General features: G+C 43.8%; 2 protein-coding genes across 2 annotated transcripts; one reads left to right on the top strand and one right to left on the bottom strand.

The window, feature by feature from the left end:
• Nucleotides 1–10,526: 10,526 nt before the first annotated feature.
• On the top strand, nucleotides 10,527–12,693 carry LOC139823689 (uncharacterized). The gene is made up of 6 exons (XM_071796202.1): nucleotides 10,527–10,772; nucleotides 11,048–11,128; nucleotides 11,377–11,691; nucleotides 11,925–12,065; nucleotides 12,141–12,294; nucleotides 12,404–12,693. The coding sequence occupies exons 1-6, from the start codon at nucleotides 10,665–10,667 to the stop codon at nucleotides 12,691–12,693; spliced, it is 1,089 nt and encodes a 362-aa protein (XP_071652303.1). The 5' UTR covers nucleotides 10,527–10,664.
• A 36-nt stretch (nucleotides 12,694–12,729) lies between these two features.
• LOC139823700 (putative nuclease HARBI1) lies at nucleotides 12,730–15,012 on the bottom strand. Its single transcript, XM_071796209.1, has 6 exons — nucleotides 14,310–15,012; nucleotides 14,037–14,227; nucleotides 13,700–13,835; nucleotides 13,462–13,606; nucleotides 13,175–13,369; nucleotides 12,730–13,076 (listed from the first exon to the last, which is right to left on the bottom strand). Exons 2-6 carry the CDS (start codon nucleotides 14,153–14,155, stop codon nucleotides 12,886–12,888), a joined length of 786 nt encoding a protein of 261 aa, XP_071652310.1. The 5' UTR covers nucleotides 14,156–14,227; nucleotides 14,310–15,012; the 3' UTR covers nucleotides 12,730–12,885.
• Nucleotides 15,013–15,018: the final 6 nt, after the last annotated feature.

Below are 15,018 nucleotides of genomic sequence, written 5' to 3'. Positions count from 1 at the left end.
TGCCTTAATGGTCGCGCGCCTTTTCTTGAGAGCGAGAATCTCTTGTTCGGCCATATTGAATAACCCTACGCGGAATATACACGGATTTGTTGGGCACTACTATGTCACCCTCACCTGACTGTACAATGCGTATTGAAAGTTCCTGATATCGCTGATGCGGTCGTCGACTGCCTCTCTCCTCTCTATGTTGAAATGCACCGGAGGATGTCCTCTGCATGTGCCACAGGAGCCCCTCTGTCGTCGCGCTCGAAGGCGCGCTGCTGGTTGCGAGATCCTCTGCACGTCGCGCTCGAAGGCTCGCTGCTGACTGCGAGATCCTCTGTGCGTCGCGCTCGAAAGCGCGCTGCCGGCTGCGAGATCCTCTGTGCGTCGCGCTCGAAGGCGCGTGGTGTTGCGAGGGTCTCTGTACAGTCCTCGTGGCCAGCTCGAGCCTCGAAGAAGCTGCTTGCGCCACAGCGTACCGCCGATTGTCCGCAAGGTCCCCTGTTGCTCTCCGCCGAAGGTCCGGATGTATGGGTATCCGGCTCGAAGGACCAATATTTCTGTTGCGTATTCATGTACGCGAGGCTTACGCCTCTTCCACGCGTGCCCGAGGTTAGGAATGCACAGGAGCGACGTGGTCGAGACAGACTGAGCTTCTCTGAGTTATTATATGTTTGCCTTCGACGAATAAGACTTGGAGACTATTTGTGTGGTATAACGTCTTTATTTTAATAGAAAAAAACGCTGACCGTAACCTGTGCGGTCTTTACTGCACGATTGCTGTGCGAACAATACAATACGAATACAACGCCCTTCTTGGCGGTAACGCAGCGCGCGTACATTAACCAATGGTAACGACGAACCGTTCCGCGACCAATAACAGGACTCGACGACGCTCCGCGACCAATAGCAGGACCCGACGAATCGGATACGCGACCGCAGATAAGCGCGACATATGAAAAGGTCCGGACGACCGATCGAGCAATTCTTTACGATACGTTTAGACAACTTTGTATGAGGGCCCTTTGTCCCCGGGCTCAGAGCTCTTCCCAAAACCCTCTACGGTTTAAGTTAGAGTATCATAAGATAGTATACCAAATTTGGTTATTCTAATTAGAAAACTGTGAGAGTAGAATAATAATATCACAAATTACATTGATCATTAAATTTTAAACGCAACTGATGCTAATAAACATTCTTTCTCAGCAGACATTTTCCCCTCGCTCCGACCTCTTTCCAAAACCCTTTATGGGCTAATTTATTAGACAGTAGACGATGTTTTTTCCCCGAATAATAATACGGTTACAGTTACGGTTACGAAAGGTATTTTATTTACCCCAAAGGGGCCTTAAAGGGCGTTTTTGAGGAACGTTCCCAAACCTTTACAAACTCGGCGTTTTGTAGGGACGTACCCAACCCTGTACAACTCAAAATAAACTCACAAATACCCCGTTCCTGACGGCCTCACCTCAAGATAACATAGGCAAAACATAAAAATCATAACGTATATAAATCTTAGCCTTCAAAATCTTAAGCATAACCTTACAATATATTGCCTCCCTACTCCTTCCATTGCCTCCTTCTCCCCCCGGTTCGCTTCGTCCTCGTCGTCGTCCGATCCCATCAGCAGTTTATCCTCCATTTTCTTCACAATATCCTCTTCTGTTAACTCCCTTTTTTTTCAATTTCCTTCTCTTTCCTTTCCCTTCTCATTTCCCTTTCCTTTCCTTCTTTGATTCTTTCCTCCACCGACTTGTCTTCGTCTATTTTTATTTTCATCCTACTTTTTTCCTTTCTTCTTGCTCTTCCAATACTCTCCATTTATCCTCCTCACTTCTCAGTTTTCCTCTTCGCCTCTTTATTTCTTCCGCCATTCACTCCTCTCCTCTAAAATTCCTTTGTTTTCATTCCATCTCAACTCTTTGTTGTCCACCCACATCTTCTGGTAACCAATTGTCGTTTTCTTTCCCGCCTCTCTTTCTTCTTTTTCTCTCCTTCTTATTTCCTTCTGTATCTGTCTTTCCATCTTGGTGAGGTTGTAACCGGACGGTACTACGGGAGGCACGAATCAACGCTGTGTGTCCTTGGAATCAACGGTCGCCACTCGGTTTGACCTTGAACCACCGAGAAGGTAAGTATGGTCAATATCTCGAACTATTAATTAGACTAATTAATCTTCTTTTCAGGTTCCTGCCACCGCTGGATCATCGCCGTCGCCGATCAGGATTGCCGCTGCCACCGTCTTCCCGGATCAAAGAGGGACTTCGAGTGATCGCCGCCAATGGATCAGGTAAGTAGAAGGTAAGTCCAATTGAATAATTTTCGAAATCTTTTACGAAAAGGATGTTTAATTTATTCAATATTATTGATTTCCAGTGATAGTTGTTCACAAAACTTCAAGTCACACAAGATGTTGGACGCTCATATACGTGGGCACACACGCCCCGTTTCGCTACGACGCACGAAGTTATTTCGGCCCGAATTAGCCGTTCGCCAATGTAAAGGCGATAATTAACGCGTTCCGCGGGCGTTCCCGGTTGTTATGGATGTTGCCGATAAATTATTAGCGCACTCGGATAACGCTCGCGTAACTTAGAGCGACGACAAAAGAGCGAGGCTTATTACGTGTTACTCGTACAACGATCCCCGAAAGACTGCCTCGAGTTGTTTGTCTCGCTTGAGCTCCCCACCATCGATATCGGCCCTCACTTCGACGTCTATTCGACTTTCTCTTTCTCGAAGCTTCCTAACTGCGCACATTACCGCGGTAATTTTCCACGCAGGTGTTTACGCCGATTCCCCTGGAAATTTCCATGGGCGTTGCGCTCGCGCGGTCGCTCCGCGCTCGCGCGGTCGCTCCGTCCCGATGCCGAGGTAGTGGTTTTCCACCGCTGATAATATAGCCCGTTGACGCCGACCTGTGCGCCTAGGCTATTCTCGCGCGTATAATGTCCTTCCGGACGACTTCCTCGAGGAAGACGTCCGAGTGCAGAGCACCAGGCTCGCCGACGACGTCGACCCTTTTTGACCGTTATTTGGGACCTGGTAACGCGGTTTCCGTTACGGCCATTCCCCGTGGAAGAGGTCTAGGTCGCGAGATAGCGGACGGTTCCGTAACTTGTCTCCCGGTCGTCGGATTTCGACGGCGACCGGATACAGATCGACTTTGGGATGTCTCCGTTCGTCAGGGGTGTTGTTTCCCTGAGGATGACGCACCTGGTGCGAGATCGCGGACGGTCCGCTATTTCCCCGGTTGACGGATTTCGTCGGGACTCGATTACGGACATTCGGAGGAGTGCCCCTCGGTGTCAGGGGTACTTTATTCCCGTGGACGACGCACCTGGTGCGAAGTCGCGGACGGTTTGCCATTTCGCGGCTACGCTCCCGTATCGCGTCGACAACCCCGTATGGGTCATCTCTGGCTCCCGCGCCTACGTCAGGGACGTATCATGTGGGCACAGGCCCCACGGCCACAAATTTTTCGGACGGTCCGCCATTTTTTACACGCGTCACCGGACTCGGGTTTTTACCAGCGAAGTACGTTTCTCGGGTCTCCCCCTGTGGTCAAGGGTCGGTCATTTCCGCGTATGTCGCGCCGCTCCCTAGTTCGCGGACGGTCCGCCATTTTCTTATCGCGCGACATTCTTGCGACGCCGCTACGCGTCGCCTACCTTTCGGGCCCCGGTGAGTCGCCAAGGCTGGTCATTATCCGTTTCGCACGCGTGGTCCGCCATTTTGCCGAACGTCGTTCGTCCGCACTGCGGACTGTCGTGGCTCGTCCACCGTGTTGCGGGGAGGCCTCCTGGCTGCTCACTTGGGAGCCTCCCCTTTCCTGGAAAGTGTGTTGGGCTCAAGCTGTATCGCGCCGCCGCGCGACATCCCGTACCCGCGCCAACGGGTATAACTAAATAAGCGTAACTTAAACGACAAATAAATAATCTCTATGCGAGGTGCTCTTGTGCTTGAGCCGCAAATGAATGAAAATAATGGCGCGGTGTTATTAACTTAATCCTATTGTCGCGTCGGATGGGATCACTAAATAATACATAAACAAAACATCGGCATCGTTTGCTGTGAACAAAAGAAAAGAAACAAAACAAAAACGGAAACAAAATGACGGGCGGTTGCCCGGATACGCCTTCCATCCTCGGAACGCATAGTCGCAACCTAAGTCCTACTCGAGGCATCGCTCCGCCTCGTCGTCTTCGGAGCCGTTACTCCCTTCGGGGCTCTCGAAGGACACCGACGATCCGCAGGTCACCTCCGCGGGTTCGCCCAGTGTCGCCGCCTCGACCTTGGACGCCTCAGGGGCGCCTGCCTCCAACTCGGGAATGTCCGGCAACTCTGCCTCGAGCATCTCTACGATGCCCCGCAACAACCCGAGGTCGGTCAGCAGACCCATCTCGTCGATCGGGCCCGGTTCCTGGGCCCCTGGGTCCTGCATTGTCGGGACTGTCGCCCCGCGAGACGGTCCCGGCTCTGCCGTCGCTTCCGCGACCGGTTTCGCCGCGCTCTCCGGCTCCGCTGGCCGGGTAAGCAGCCGCACTGCGCCCTCCGACAACCTGCGCAGCACGACCTTGGGCGCCTGGAGGCGCGTCACGCTAGCCGCGATTGCGCACGGTCGCAAGGTCGTCATCCAGAAAACTCATATTTGTTTTCTAACTCTCTCCTCGTTCTCATTATCTCCCTTTTGGCCTTCCAGTTCCTGCACTTCAGCATTGTCATTTTATTATCTCCGTATCCTATTTCCTGCACTTCCTCGATGACCACTTCTGTTTTATTTATTTCTTCTATCATCTTCTCGATCTTCTCCTTCCTTTCTGCTTCGTTTCTTTCCGTCGCTTCCTTCACAATTATATTGCTTCTCCTTCTTCTTCTCTCCGCCATTTCCAAATTTTTTTCTATCTCTTTCCATTTCTCTATTACTACCAGCCTCCTTTCCCTCCTTTCCATTCAAGACCGTTTTTCAACCTTTTCCTCCAGACTTTTCAATCCTTCCTCTATCGAGTTTCTTTGCTTTCCCCATTCCTCCTCCCTCCTTTTAAATTCCTCCTTCAACCCTTTTATTATATCTTGTATCTCCTCTTTATCTCTTTTTCTTTCCTTTTCCTGCTCCTTCATTTTCCTTAGAATTTCTTTCAACATTTTCTCCGCCGTTATGCTCTCTTTCCCTTCTCCACCTTTTTTAATCTTTGCCGGCGGCGATCTGTTCATCTTTTTTAGCTCGTTAAATTTTTCCCGTATATCTTCTTCTAATTTCGCTGTTAATTTCTCCTCGAATTTTCCTCTTTTCTTTCTCTGTATACCAGCTACTAGAGAGCCTGCGCTCCCCCTTCTCATGTCTAGCCCCTCCGTTTTTGTTGGCCTGCTCACTGTCACCCTTTCCTCGCAAACTCTCGCTCCTCCACTTTTTCCTCCCTCCCGAGCTCCTCCTCCAGACCTCTCCTATGCCCTCCTAATCTGCCACAATTCACTCGCCTAACCCTCACGTGCCACACTCCCCCGAATAATAATATTTACCCCCAAAAAATTTTTTTGAGACCTTTTTTAGACACTTGTATGAAAGCCCCTTTTTTATTTTTTTTTTATTTTTATTTTTATTTTCTTATATTAATTTATTCTTCATCGACATTATTCTCGAAAAATTAGACAAATTTTGATGCCGGTTTCCAGAAAATCGGTCCATTAATAAATAAGTAGATCGCGGTCAGACAGACATTAGAAAAATTTTGTAACCGGTTTCCCAAAACCGATTTTATTCTTTATTTCCCCAAAATAACATTTTTTGTAAAAAATAAAACTTTTTTTTGAAAAAAAGAACTATAAAAATTATGTATATTTTCCGAAAAATTTCGGAACCAATTTTAAAAAATAATTCTTTAAGATTCGGTTTAAAAATCGGTAACAAAAAATAATACACATCATTGCCATCCCCAGAAAATTCTACCCTCTCTATTATTTTCATAAATACGGGATATCTTTTTGAACATGATATATTTACCCTGTTTCATATATAATTCAATTGCAAACATACATACACACCAATTCACAAAAATACTATAAATTAAAAAATATCCCTTTTTTTATCGATTGAAATTTAATTCCGTTGTATATATATATATATATACAATTCTTTAAAATTCACTCAATTATTTTCTAAAAAATTGGAAAAATTTTGTAACCGATTTCCAAAAAAATCGGTAACGAAAAATTATACACTTTATGGCACTCCCCGGGAAATTCTATACCCCTATTTTATATACAATTCTTTAAAATTTGGTCAATTATTTTGTAACGGCCTAACTTTATCGTCGAACGCGGACTAGTTCGCCGGATCGGGAGTTCGATTGAAAGGCCCAGAGACAATAATCAGTTGAGTCGCATACGAAATGATTTATTCAGTATTAGTGTACAAAGCAATGAAAATGCGGTATATTACAACAATCGGTAGTGCATGTGCACTATGCGAAATAACGCGGCTTTACAGATAATAACGAAACGCGGTAGATTACAACGATCGGTAGTGCATGTGCGCTCGGGCGGATATGCGGAATAATACGGACTGCGGCTTCACAGAGAATAACGAAACGCGGTATATTACAACGATCAGTAGTGCATGTGCACTCGGGCGGTAGAACGGACGAACGGGACGCGGTATATTACAACAGTCGGTAGTGCATGTGCACTATGCGGAATAACGCGGCTTTACAGAGAATAACGAAACGCGGTATATTACAACGGATTACGACCTCGACATTACTGGCGCTTCTAGCGCGCGTGGGACCGCGTAGTGTATCGGGGAGGATTTCCGGAGCCCCGGGGCGGCGGCAGCGAGAGCCCTCGTTGCGAGACCGAGCGTACTCGACCCCGCGTAACCGTGCCGTCGGGGTTGATGTGATGGAGTGCGGGGACACCTGAGAGCCCTCAGTCGAGACTCGGAGCTCCGAACCTCGTTGGTGTGTCGCCCTAGGATCTGAGGATAGGTTTTCGTCCGGAATAGCGGAATGCTGGAGATCAGACGAAGTGTCTGTCTCTCGCCGGTGCGCCGGTTTATATACCACTCGGCGCGGCGGGTTCGCTAGGAGGAAGGCCGATCGTCAGGCGAGTTGCGCTGTGGTGGGAGCGGCACGCCGCCGTGCGCTCGTCTTCGGCGGAGCTCAGCTCCTGTCGGCGTCCGTCGAGAAGGCCCCGGTGCTGCGTCTAGCCCGCGCACCCGGGGTATTTGGACATATTAAAAATGTGGGCGCACCGCGCCCGTGTCTTTGCTCGACTGATAATCGGTCGGGCGGCATCCGGCGGTTGTTAGCCGGGACGATGCTTCGGTGAAAAGGGTGCATCGTTACAATTTCCCAAAAATTGGAAAAATTTCTGATACCAGTTTTCAAAAAAATCGGTAACAAAAAATTATACACTTTATGGCACTGTTACGTCCAACCCCGGGATTAGGATATGAAAATCTGAGAAGCAAGGGAAAAGCTAACCAGAGGGGTCGGGGGAAGGGAGGACGCAGCTAGATACTTACAAATGTCGCTCGCAAGTACGCGCTCTGAGACGCGTGGCGCGAGCCGAACGCACTTTTATGACTCAGAAAGGGTCAACGTCCGTAAGGACGCCTTTCGTGAGCGGTGCGATCGTCGGTCCTTTTTCGAATCAGAGAATTTAATCCCTTTAACTCAAGATCGGACCTCGTGCAATTTCGAGAGAGGGAGGTAATTTGTGGGCAAGGTCTTATTTAAAAAAAAAAAAAACATTTAATTTAACCTTACTAACAACTAAACATTTATTACAATAAAAATGATATTTGTTGATAACATTGAGCTGAACATTAATTACTGTGACGTGACATAGTCACGTCCCCTGTCCAGACGATAGCTCGACCGGGGGGAACGTCCGGGATGTCGTCTCCGCCGGAGCGAGGCGGGGCGACAGCGTTAGAATTCGGTACATTATATTTATTCCGAGGATTTCAGGTATCGAGTAGATGGCCAGGAGGAAATTGTAACGACTGGAGTCGCGCCGAGGGAGTTTGCGGGAGGCGTTCTACGTAGGAGTTGGCCGGCAGGTCACGATTGGGCCCATATGCCGACGTTGCTTGGAGCGTCTCGCAGGGCAAGCGCATCAGCCCCGATGTTCGCCGGGATGAAGCCTGCCGAATCGCGAAGGAGGGAGATCGCCACGGAGCATTGCCTACCGGTCGACGGAGCCATGGCCTGGCCAGCCTGGCCGTCGTACACCGGCACCAGAGTCGCGGCCCGGTCAGCCGGACTCGAGAATAGGCTTTTCAAACCTGCCGCCGGCGAGTGAGGAAGCCACGAGGGGCGCCGACGGAAGCGGGAGGCGCTCAGCTCGCATAGGGCTGATCGGCAAGGAGGGCTTGCAAGCACGGCGCGCGCAGGCGCAGGCCCGACGTGATCCCGCCGGGCTAGAGAATCGTCACTGTCGTGTTGGCGTGGCGAGGGACGACATCCCGAGAAGACCGGCAGCCGAGCTTGCGGAATTTGTAAGGCCACTACTCGAGTACCTCGTAACTCACGTTTGAGTACACGTAAGATCGTTCTGACGGCCGGGGCCCTTCCGAGAGCCGCGTAGAGTTGCGGGAAGCATGCTTAGAGAATCGCGTACTGTGTCGCAAAGTATTTTGTAGCATCGCGTTTGTGCAGATGAATATTATCGAGTAAATAATTATTGAATGGAATATTGACGGAGGGCCCGGCCAACAGAGTAATGTGGGATCGCCCTGCCCGAAAAATAGTACGCGGCCGACAGTCACCGTGTGATTCGTTCGTTGTAGTTTTCGTCGTGTCTTCGTGTTTCGTGTAATCGCGTTTTGTGTAACCATGGTGCGTAATGTAGCGAGGGGTCCTTCGCGCCGAGGTGGACCGCATTGTCGCAGAACGGGGGAGTAATGTTCGCGCAATCACGTCCCGGGGCGTGAGGCACCGGTCTTTGGGGCTTTTCGCGGGAGGCCCGCGTCTAGCCATTTTGGGACCATTTGCGAGACGTTGCGGATGGTCATTTCGGGACTACCAGCTGGGAACGATCGGCAGTTGGGAAGTCATTGCGCGTAGGTATTGTGTCTTGCGTTCGTGTAATCGCGTATTGTGTATTGCGGTCGTGTAACTGCGTCTTATAAGTTGCGTCCTTAGGCTAATTTCCGCGTTATCGTATCTCATAGTTCCCGCGTTCCGCAGAAAAACATCTGAGAGAAAAATTGTAATTTACCGATTCATTAAAGAAACCTGCCGATTTATTCTGAAGTAATTTCTAAAATGGTAACTCACCGATTCAGTCTGAAACAACTTGCTGATTTATTTTCACGTAATCTTTTCTGTCAAATACATTATTTTTGTAATATTGTTATTTGCGTGTGTTTACTGTGCTACGTTCCCTCTCCTCCTCCGGCCGCGATTATCCGAAGAAACTCACACCTGAGAGAATAGCGATCTTGTGGATCGTGGTGCGAGGAATCGCACCTGGCGCCCAATATTTCGAGGAATTTAGTCGAGCTACCATCTGGGTTTCTGAGAGTCTTGTCGCGATTGATTTTTCGTAAGATAATTAGTGAACAAAGCGACTGCGCGCTCCTTCACGGCCGGCGAGACCGTGAGGACATCGTCGTGGTCGTCACATTACATAAAAATAGTACTTGAGAGTAACATCAAAATTGTGAGGCAATTGAGATGAATGAATGGAAGCGAAATGAATGTCATTAGTGTGTGTGAGTGTGCAGTTATCGCGGGAGTTACATAAGTGCGGGGATGGTCGGGCAAGATCTTTAAACCTACTTGGAAATGAACATCCTGCCCGCTATTATTACAATTGAAATCAGAATGTGATTACATGAATTTGGGTAGGTGTTATATGTGTGTAAACTAAATTAAGTCGGGCTTAAAATTAAAGTGTATGTAAATTAATGAAATTAAGACATATGAAAAAATAAAGGTTATTTCTATAGTTATTAGTCTAATGTTATGGTCTCGGGATCGCCTATGTCCTCGAGATCGAGGGTCGAGGCGGTCGAGGAGGTCGGGGACGGACTTCGGGAAGAGGAGGGGGAATCGGGAGGTTCTAGGAAGCGGGCTGGATCGGGGTTGACGGGGACCACGCGAACCGGGACCACGCGAGGCGGGACCACGGGAAACGGAGCCTCGCGGCAAATAGGGCGAGAATGTTCAGCAATTGGGCGAGAGAGTAGAACAACTGGGCGATAAGACGTGATAACGGGGCGATTCTGGGGGTCGATTACGGTTTTTGAGTGAGCTCATTCACTTTTCACATTCTCATCTCACGCGACTTTGTTCACCCGATTATCGATGTGTCGAGTGAAATTGCGAGATCACTAGGCACTTCCGGTCTAGTCATCTCGCAGTTTCACGCTGTCCATTATCGTTGCCCGGAACGAGGAAGAGATACGTTGCCTCAAGAGTGAGGGATCTAACCTAAGAGTGAAAAGAAACTTCTTACTCTTATAAAAGCTGTTGATAAAGAACGAGGCGTAAGTACTTACATCTATCATAGTCGTGGACGAAATGTAAGGTAAAGAAAAACGTAAGTCGTGAAAGGCTGTTGTACATATGTATGTACAATAACCTTTTAAGTCTTACGTTTTTCTCTGCCTATACTTTTCGTCCACGCTACGACAGACGTCTCGGTTTTTCCGCGAGTTCACCGAAATTTTAAATATGAACGTGACGGAAAAGCAAAAATCAGTGATGTTAAATTATATGAAAGACAACCCCGATTTTGCGAGGGGTCGCTTGCGGTATAATGGTGCAAATAAGAAAATATTAGTAAGTATATAATATACATTGTTGTTATAATGAAGAGTTGCATTATTTATTGTCAGTAATTTTGCAAATATAGGGACCTATTTTGTAAACATTAACGATATTGTTATGTGCTATTTCTATGGTATATTATGATATATAGCACCTAATGATGTCGTTAATGCTTACAAGATCCCTCATTGTAGATACTGTAATTCCAATAATTAATTAAAATTTATGAATGTAAATAATAATTTGATATATCTTATATAATTTTTGAATAATTTCTTTTTGCATAGGATGACATGTGGTCGAATATAACAAATTCGTTGAATTCAATTGGAAGTGGCCCACAGAAACAACCAAAAGAGTGGCAAAAGGTATATAAAAGACATAATTTGGTGTCAAATAAGGACCAAAGCATATAACATGACATAGCGGTATACAACAGTCGTATATCACTACGATATGGTATGTGCTTAGGCTCTAAGCAGTGTATAAAATTAATGTGGATCATGCAAGGAACATGTAAACAATATAAATAAATAATAATAATAATAATAAATAATATTAATAATTTTTTATTTTATGAATACATTTTTATGAATGTATTTTTATATTTGTACAGACATGGAGAGACTGGAAAGCCAATGTATTAAAGAAGTGTACGCAGAACAAAAGTTATGCTATGGGTACAGGTGGAGGACCTCCTAAAACCATTGCGTTAACTCAACTTGAAGAAGAGTTAATGGAGATTTTAAGTCCCGAAGCTATTGGTTTGGACAGTATACCTCAAGGTGGCTCTTTTAATAGGATTAAAGAGAAAAAATCTTCCGATACCATCTCTCCACAAGAAGAATCTTTACTTAGAAATGTGCAAAGAGTGCAAGCTAGTAGAATAAAAGAAGTACATACCATTCCTACATCTACACAGACAAAAAGGGTATGATGCACTTAAAAATTGTTTATTCTTCTATTATTATACAGTTTATATTATCTCAGCACACACCAAGTAACGTGTAACCTATATGCAAGATATAATTTTTTACTTAACAATGTAAATGCAATATAACACATGTGTTGAGTAGAAAATTATAACTTGCATATTACTTGGTATTTGCTAGGATATAATTAATAAACTAAAGAATAACTGCTGCCATTAAAGATGATTTATAGAAATGTACTTTAATATTGATAAATGCTGCCAAAATACAAAAGGGGACAGAAGGAAAGAATCCGATCTCATCAACGTGTTCGAGTACAGTTGTATCCAATGACATTGTTGATCTTTCATTCGACTTAGATTTTGAACCAAAGGTAACTAAAATCATTTAATTGAACTTGATTGACGTGTACAATTTACATGTCATTATGATAAATATATGTTTTCAGGAAATAGAACCACCAGAAGAATATTCTAGTTTTTCCGATACTGACACGATCAATGAATACCAAAGAATAAATGCATTGACTGACGAAAATAGAAAAGCATTGCCAAGTGTCACGATCGATTGCATACCTGAGCATCGTACGCAACAGAACAAAGGTATTATGTACATACAATTAATTTTCTCATATATTGTAACGTTGATATTATAAGATGTAAAATAGAATATAATTTATATAATCTTGTTTCAATTTCTGTGATTATACAGCTAAAGACAGAAATGAAAATTGTGCAAGATCAGCTGTACAATTAATGCGAGAAAAAGTCGAGGTATTACAAGAACAAGGTGCGTTTAACAAGAAAACTCAAGAACGTCGAAATGAAATTGAAGAGGAAAAGTTGAAGATTTTGAAAGAAAACATAGCTTTAAAAAAACAAAAGTTTCAGTTCCTTCAGACTAGTCATTCAGAATATAAAGATATATTGACTAATATTGATGATAATTTATTACGTTTAATAGATGAAGTTGAAAAAGTTGTGCCTTCTTATTTAACATAAAAAATATATACGTAAAACGTGTGTATATACATAATATGTATTGAAAGTATATATATTTTGCAATAAAGTGCAATACAATGTTTCATTGAATATTTTATACAGAATTATTATTCTAACCATGATTCATACAAAATTATTATAGTATACAATTATTAACTAATAACTTATATCAAAGTAAATAATATCTTAAAATCACACCGGTCTTACATTCTCAAAATACATATGAATAATCCGCTCGCGAACTTCATTTCCATTTTCCATGTTTCCTTCTTCATTTCTTACTGGAAGTTCCAGGTCTATTTCATCGTAATATAGTTCTGGTTCAGGAAGCCTCCATTGGACAGCGATGTTATGTAGAACACATGCAGCATTAACTATTCGAGCTGAAAATAAATTGTGGTAATAAAAGTATATGTATAATATATAAATACACATACACACACTCTTGTATGTATGTATATATATTCAATTCATATTTTACCTGCAACTTCTGGTGCATAATGCAAAGCTCGTCCTTTCCTGAGACATCGCCATCTCCCCTTCAGAACACCTATGCATCGCTCAACAGAGCATCGAGCCCGGATATGATGTTGAGTGTACCTTGCAGACGGCGTTCCCTCTGGTTCATGTAGCTTAGGTGTCATCAGATATGGTAGTAGAGGATATGCACTATCTTCTAGAAAAACCATATACCGTTTAAAATATGCTTTTTAAATGCATTGCTAAAACGGAAATAATTAAGAACAAATTATATAAAAATATAGTTACCTAAAAGCCAGGCATCTTTTCGCCCTGTAGCATACATCTCTTCCAGATGATTGGATACGTGAGATGCCCTCCAAGCTCTTGCGTCGTGCGTTCTTCCGCCATGAGCAGCATTTACGGTTAAAATTTTACCTTCATAATCTGATACCTGTAGTTTAATCATTTTTATAAAAGAAAGTTAGAAACTTAATTTTCTACATTAAATATAGAATTATTACATTATTAATTAAGTTATACGTACAAGAAGTACATTTAAGGAGTGATACAATTTGCGGTTGATATATAAATGCTCCCTTTCTACATTTGGTGGAACGATTGCTACATGAGTTCCATCTATAGCTCCGATAATGCCCGGAAATTGTGTACGTGTCCAGTAACTGTAAATTAAAAAAAAATATTATATTTTTTAAGGCTTCTGCCTACTCATCGCTTCTATCTTTGTTTGATAACGACAGAAACGAGAAATTACATGCCAAAAAAAGGACCCCGCACGATTTATATGGAAAAACATTTTTGGTCAATTTTTTTGAATTTGTGATATGTTATAGTACTTGTGCGGGATTCTTTATAAACCTTACGTTTCTTTAACCCATTGAATTTCATTTTCTTCAATAGGAAACTTGATCCACTGTTCCATCAATATATTTAATGCATTGACGACTTTGCGAAGAATTTTGGAAATAGTAGGTTGACTCATGCAAGACAAATTGTCTTGGCCGACTCGCTTTTGGTAAGATCCAGATGCTATAAAATTCAATGCGCTTAAAACCTGTAACATAAAAATAGCATTAAAAATTAGTAAAACTGATCAAGTTGATTAATTATTGTAACTCACAACATATGTTTCGTACTTGTAATTGAACAGGAATTGCATGACGTCTTCTCGGGGCAGACAGTAAGGGACGAAGGTCATCGATGAGAATTTGTACAGCTTCCCTGGATAATCTATAGAAATGTAAAAATTACTTATAACAGATTCCTCTCATTCGACTCTGTATATATTACAGACTTGTATCTTCTGTATTGTATATATTTAAAGTTGCTTCAAAACATACAAGATGTAGAAATATATATACACTACATTTATATTATATATATATATATGTATGTATGTGTGTATGTATATATATATCATATAAATGTAGTGTTACAAAAACGAAATTGATCTCTATATAATGTTAAAATATATAAAGACACTAATAAAAATAAAAATTTTTAGAAATGTAATTTAACCAACAAACACGATTACTTTCAGTCACTCACCTGTAAAGACTCCGAAATTCGTTTTCTGGGATCGCAAATGGATCCGAAACATCTCGTAATCCACGTCGTATTCTTAACATTGTATTATTTCGATTGCGCATAAACAGTATAACCAATAAATTATCCATTTTTAGCGAGCCAGGCCGTTGAACAGTCAATACGCTTCACTCACTTTCACTTTTTCACGCAAAATTTTGTGTCGAGTCTGCTCACGTGAATCAGTTCGCACTCTCACGAGGTGAAAACAACCGTGATTGGGTGAGCTGCTCACTTCTGTCATTTTCACCCAATCCGAGA

Source organism: Temnothorax longispinosus, unplaced genomic scaffold (genome assembly GCF_030848805.1).
Source record: "Temnothorax longispinosus isolate EJ_2023e unplaced genomic scaffold, Tlon_JGU_v1 HiC_scaffold_16, whole genome shotgun sequence".
In the NCBI taxonomy this organism is placed as follows: Eukaryota; Metazoa; Arthropoda; class Insecta; order Hymenoptera; family Formicidae; genus Temnothorax; species Temnothorax longispinosus.
Note: the sequence above shows the minus strand (reverse complement) of the source record. Positions and strands in the feature narration are given on the sequence as shown.

What these genes read in the sequence shown, in the direction of transcription:
- LOC139823689 (XM_071796202.1), top strand. Translation starts at nt 10,665, where the DNA reads ATGAACGTGACGGAAAAGCAAAAATCAGTGATGTTAAATTATATGAAA. An exon ending in GTGCAAATAAGAAAATATTA is followed by an intron (nt 10,773 to 11,047) that starts GTAAGTATATAA and finishes CTTTTTGCATAG; the next exon opens with GATGACATGTGGTCGAATAT. An exon ending in AACCAAAAGAGTGGCAAAAG is followed by an intron (nt 11,129 to 11,376) that starts GTATATAAAAGA and finishes ATATTTGTACAG; the next exon opens with ACATGGAGAGACTGGAAAGC.
- LOC139823700 (XM_071796209.1), bottom strand. Translation starts at nt 14,155, where the DNA reads ATGAGTCAACCTACTATTTCCAAAATTCTTCGCAAAGTCGTCAATGCA. An exon ending in ACTCCTTAAATGTACTTCTT is followed by an intron (nt 13,607 to 13,699) that starts GTACGTATAACT and finishes ATTAAACTACAG; the next exon opens with GTATCAGATTATGAAGGTAA. An exon ending in AAAAGATGCCTGGCTTTTAG is followed by an intron (nt 13,370 to 13,461) that starts GTAACTATATTT and finishes TGGTTTTTCTAG; the next exon opens with AAGATAGTGCATATCCTCTA.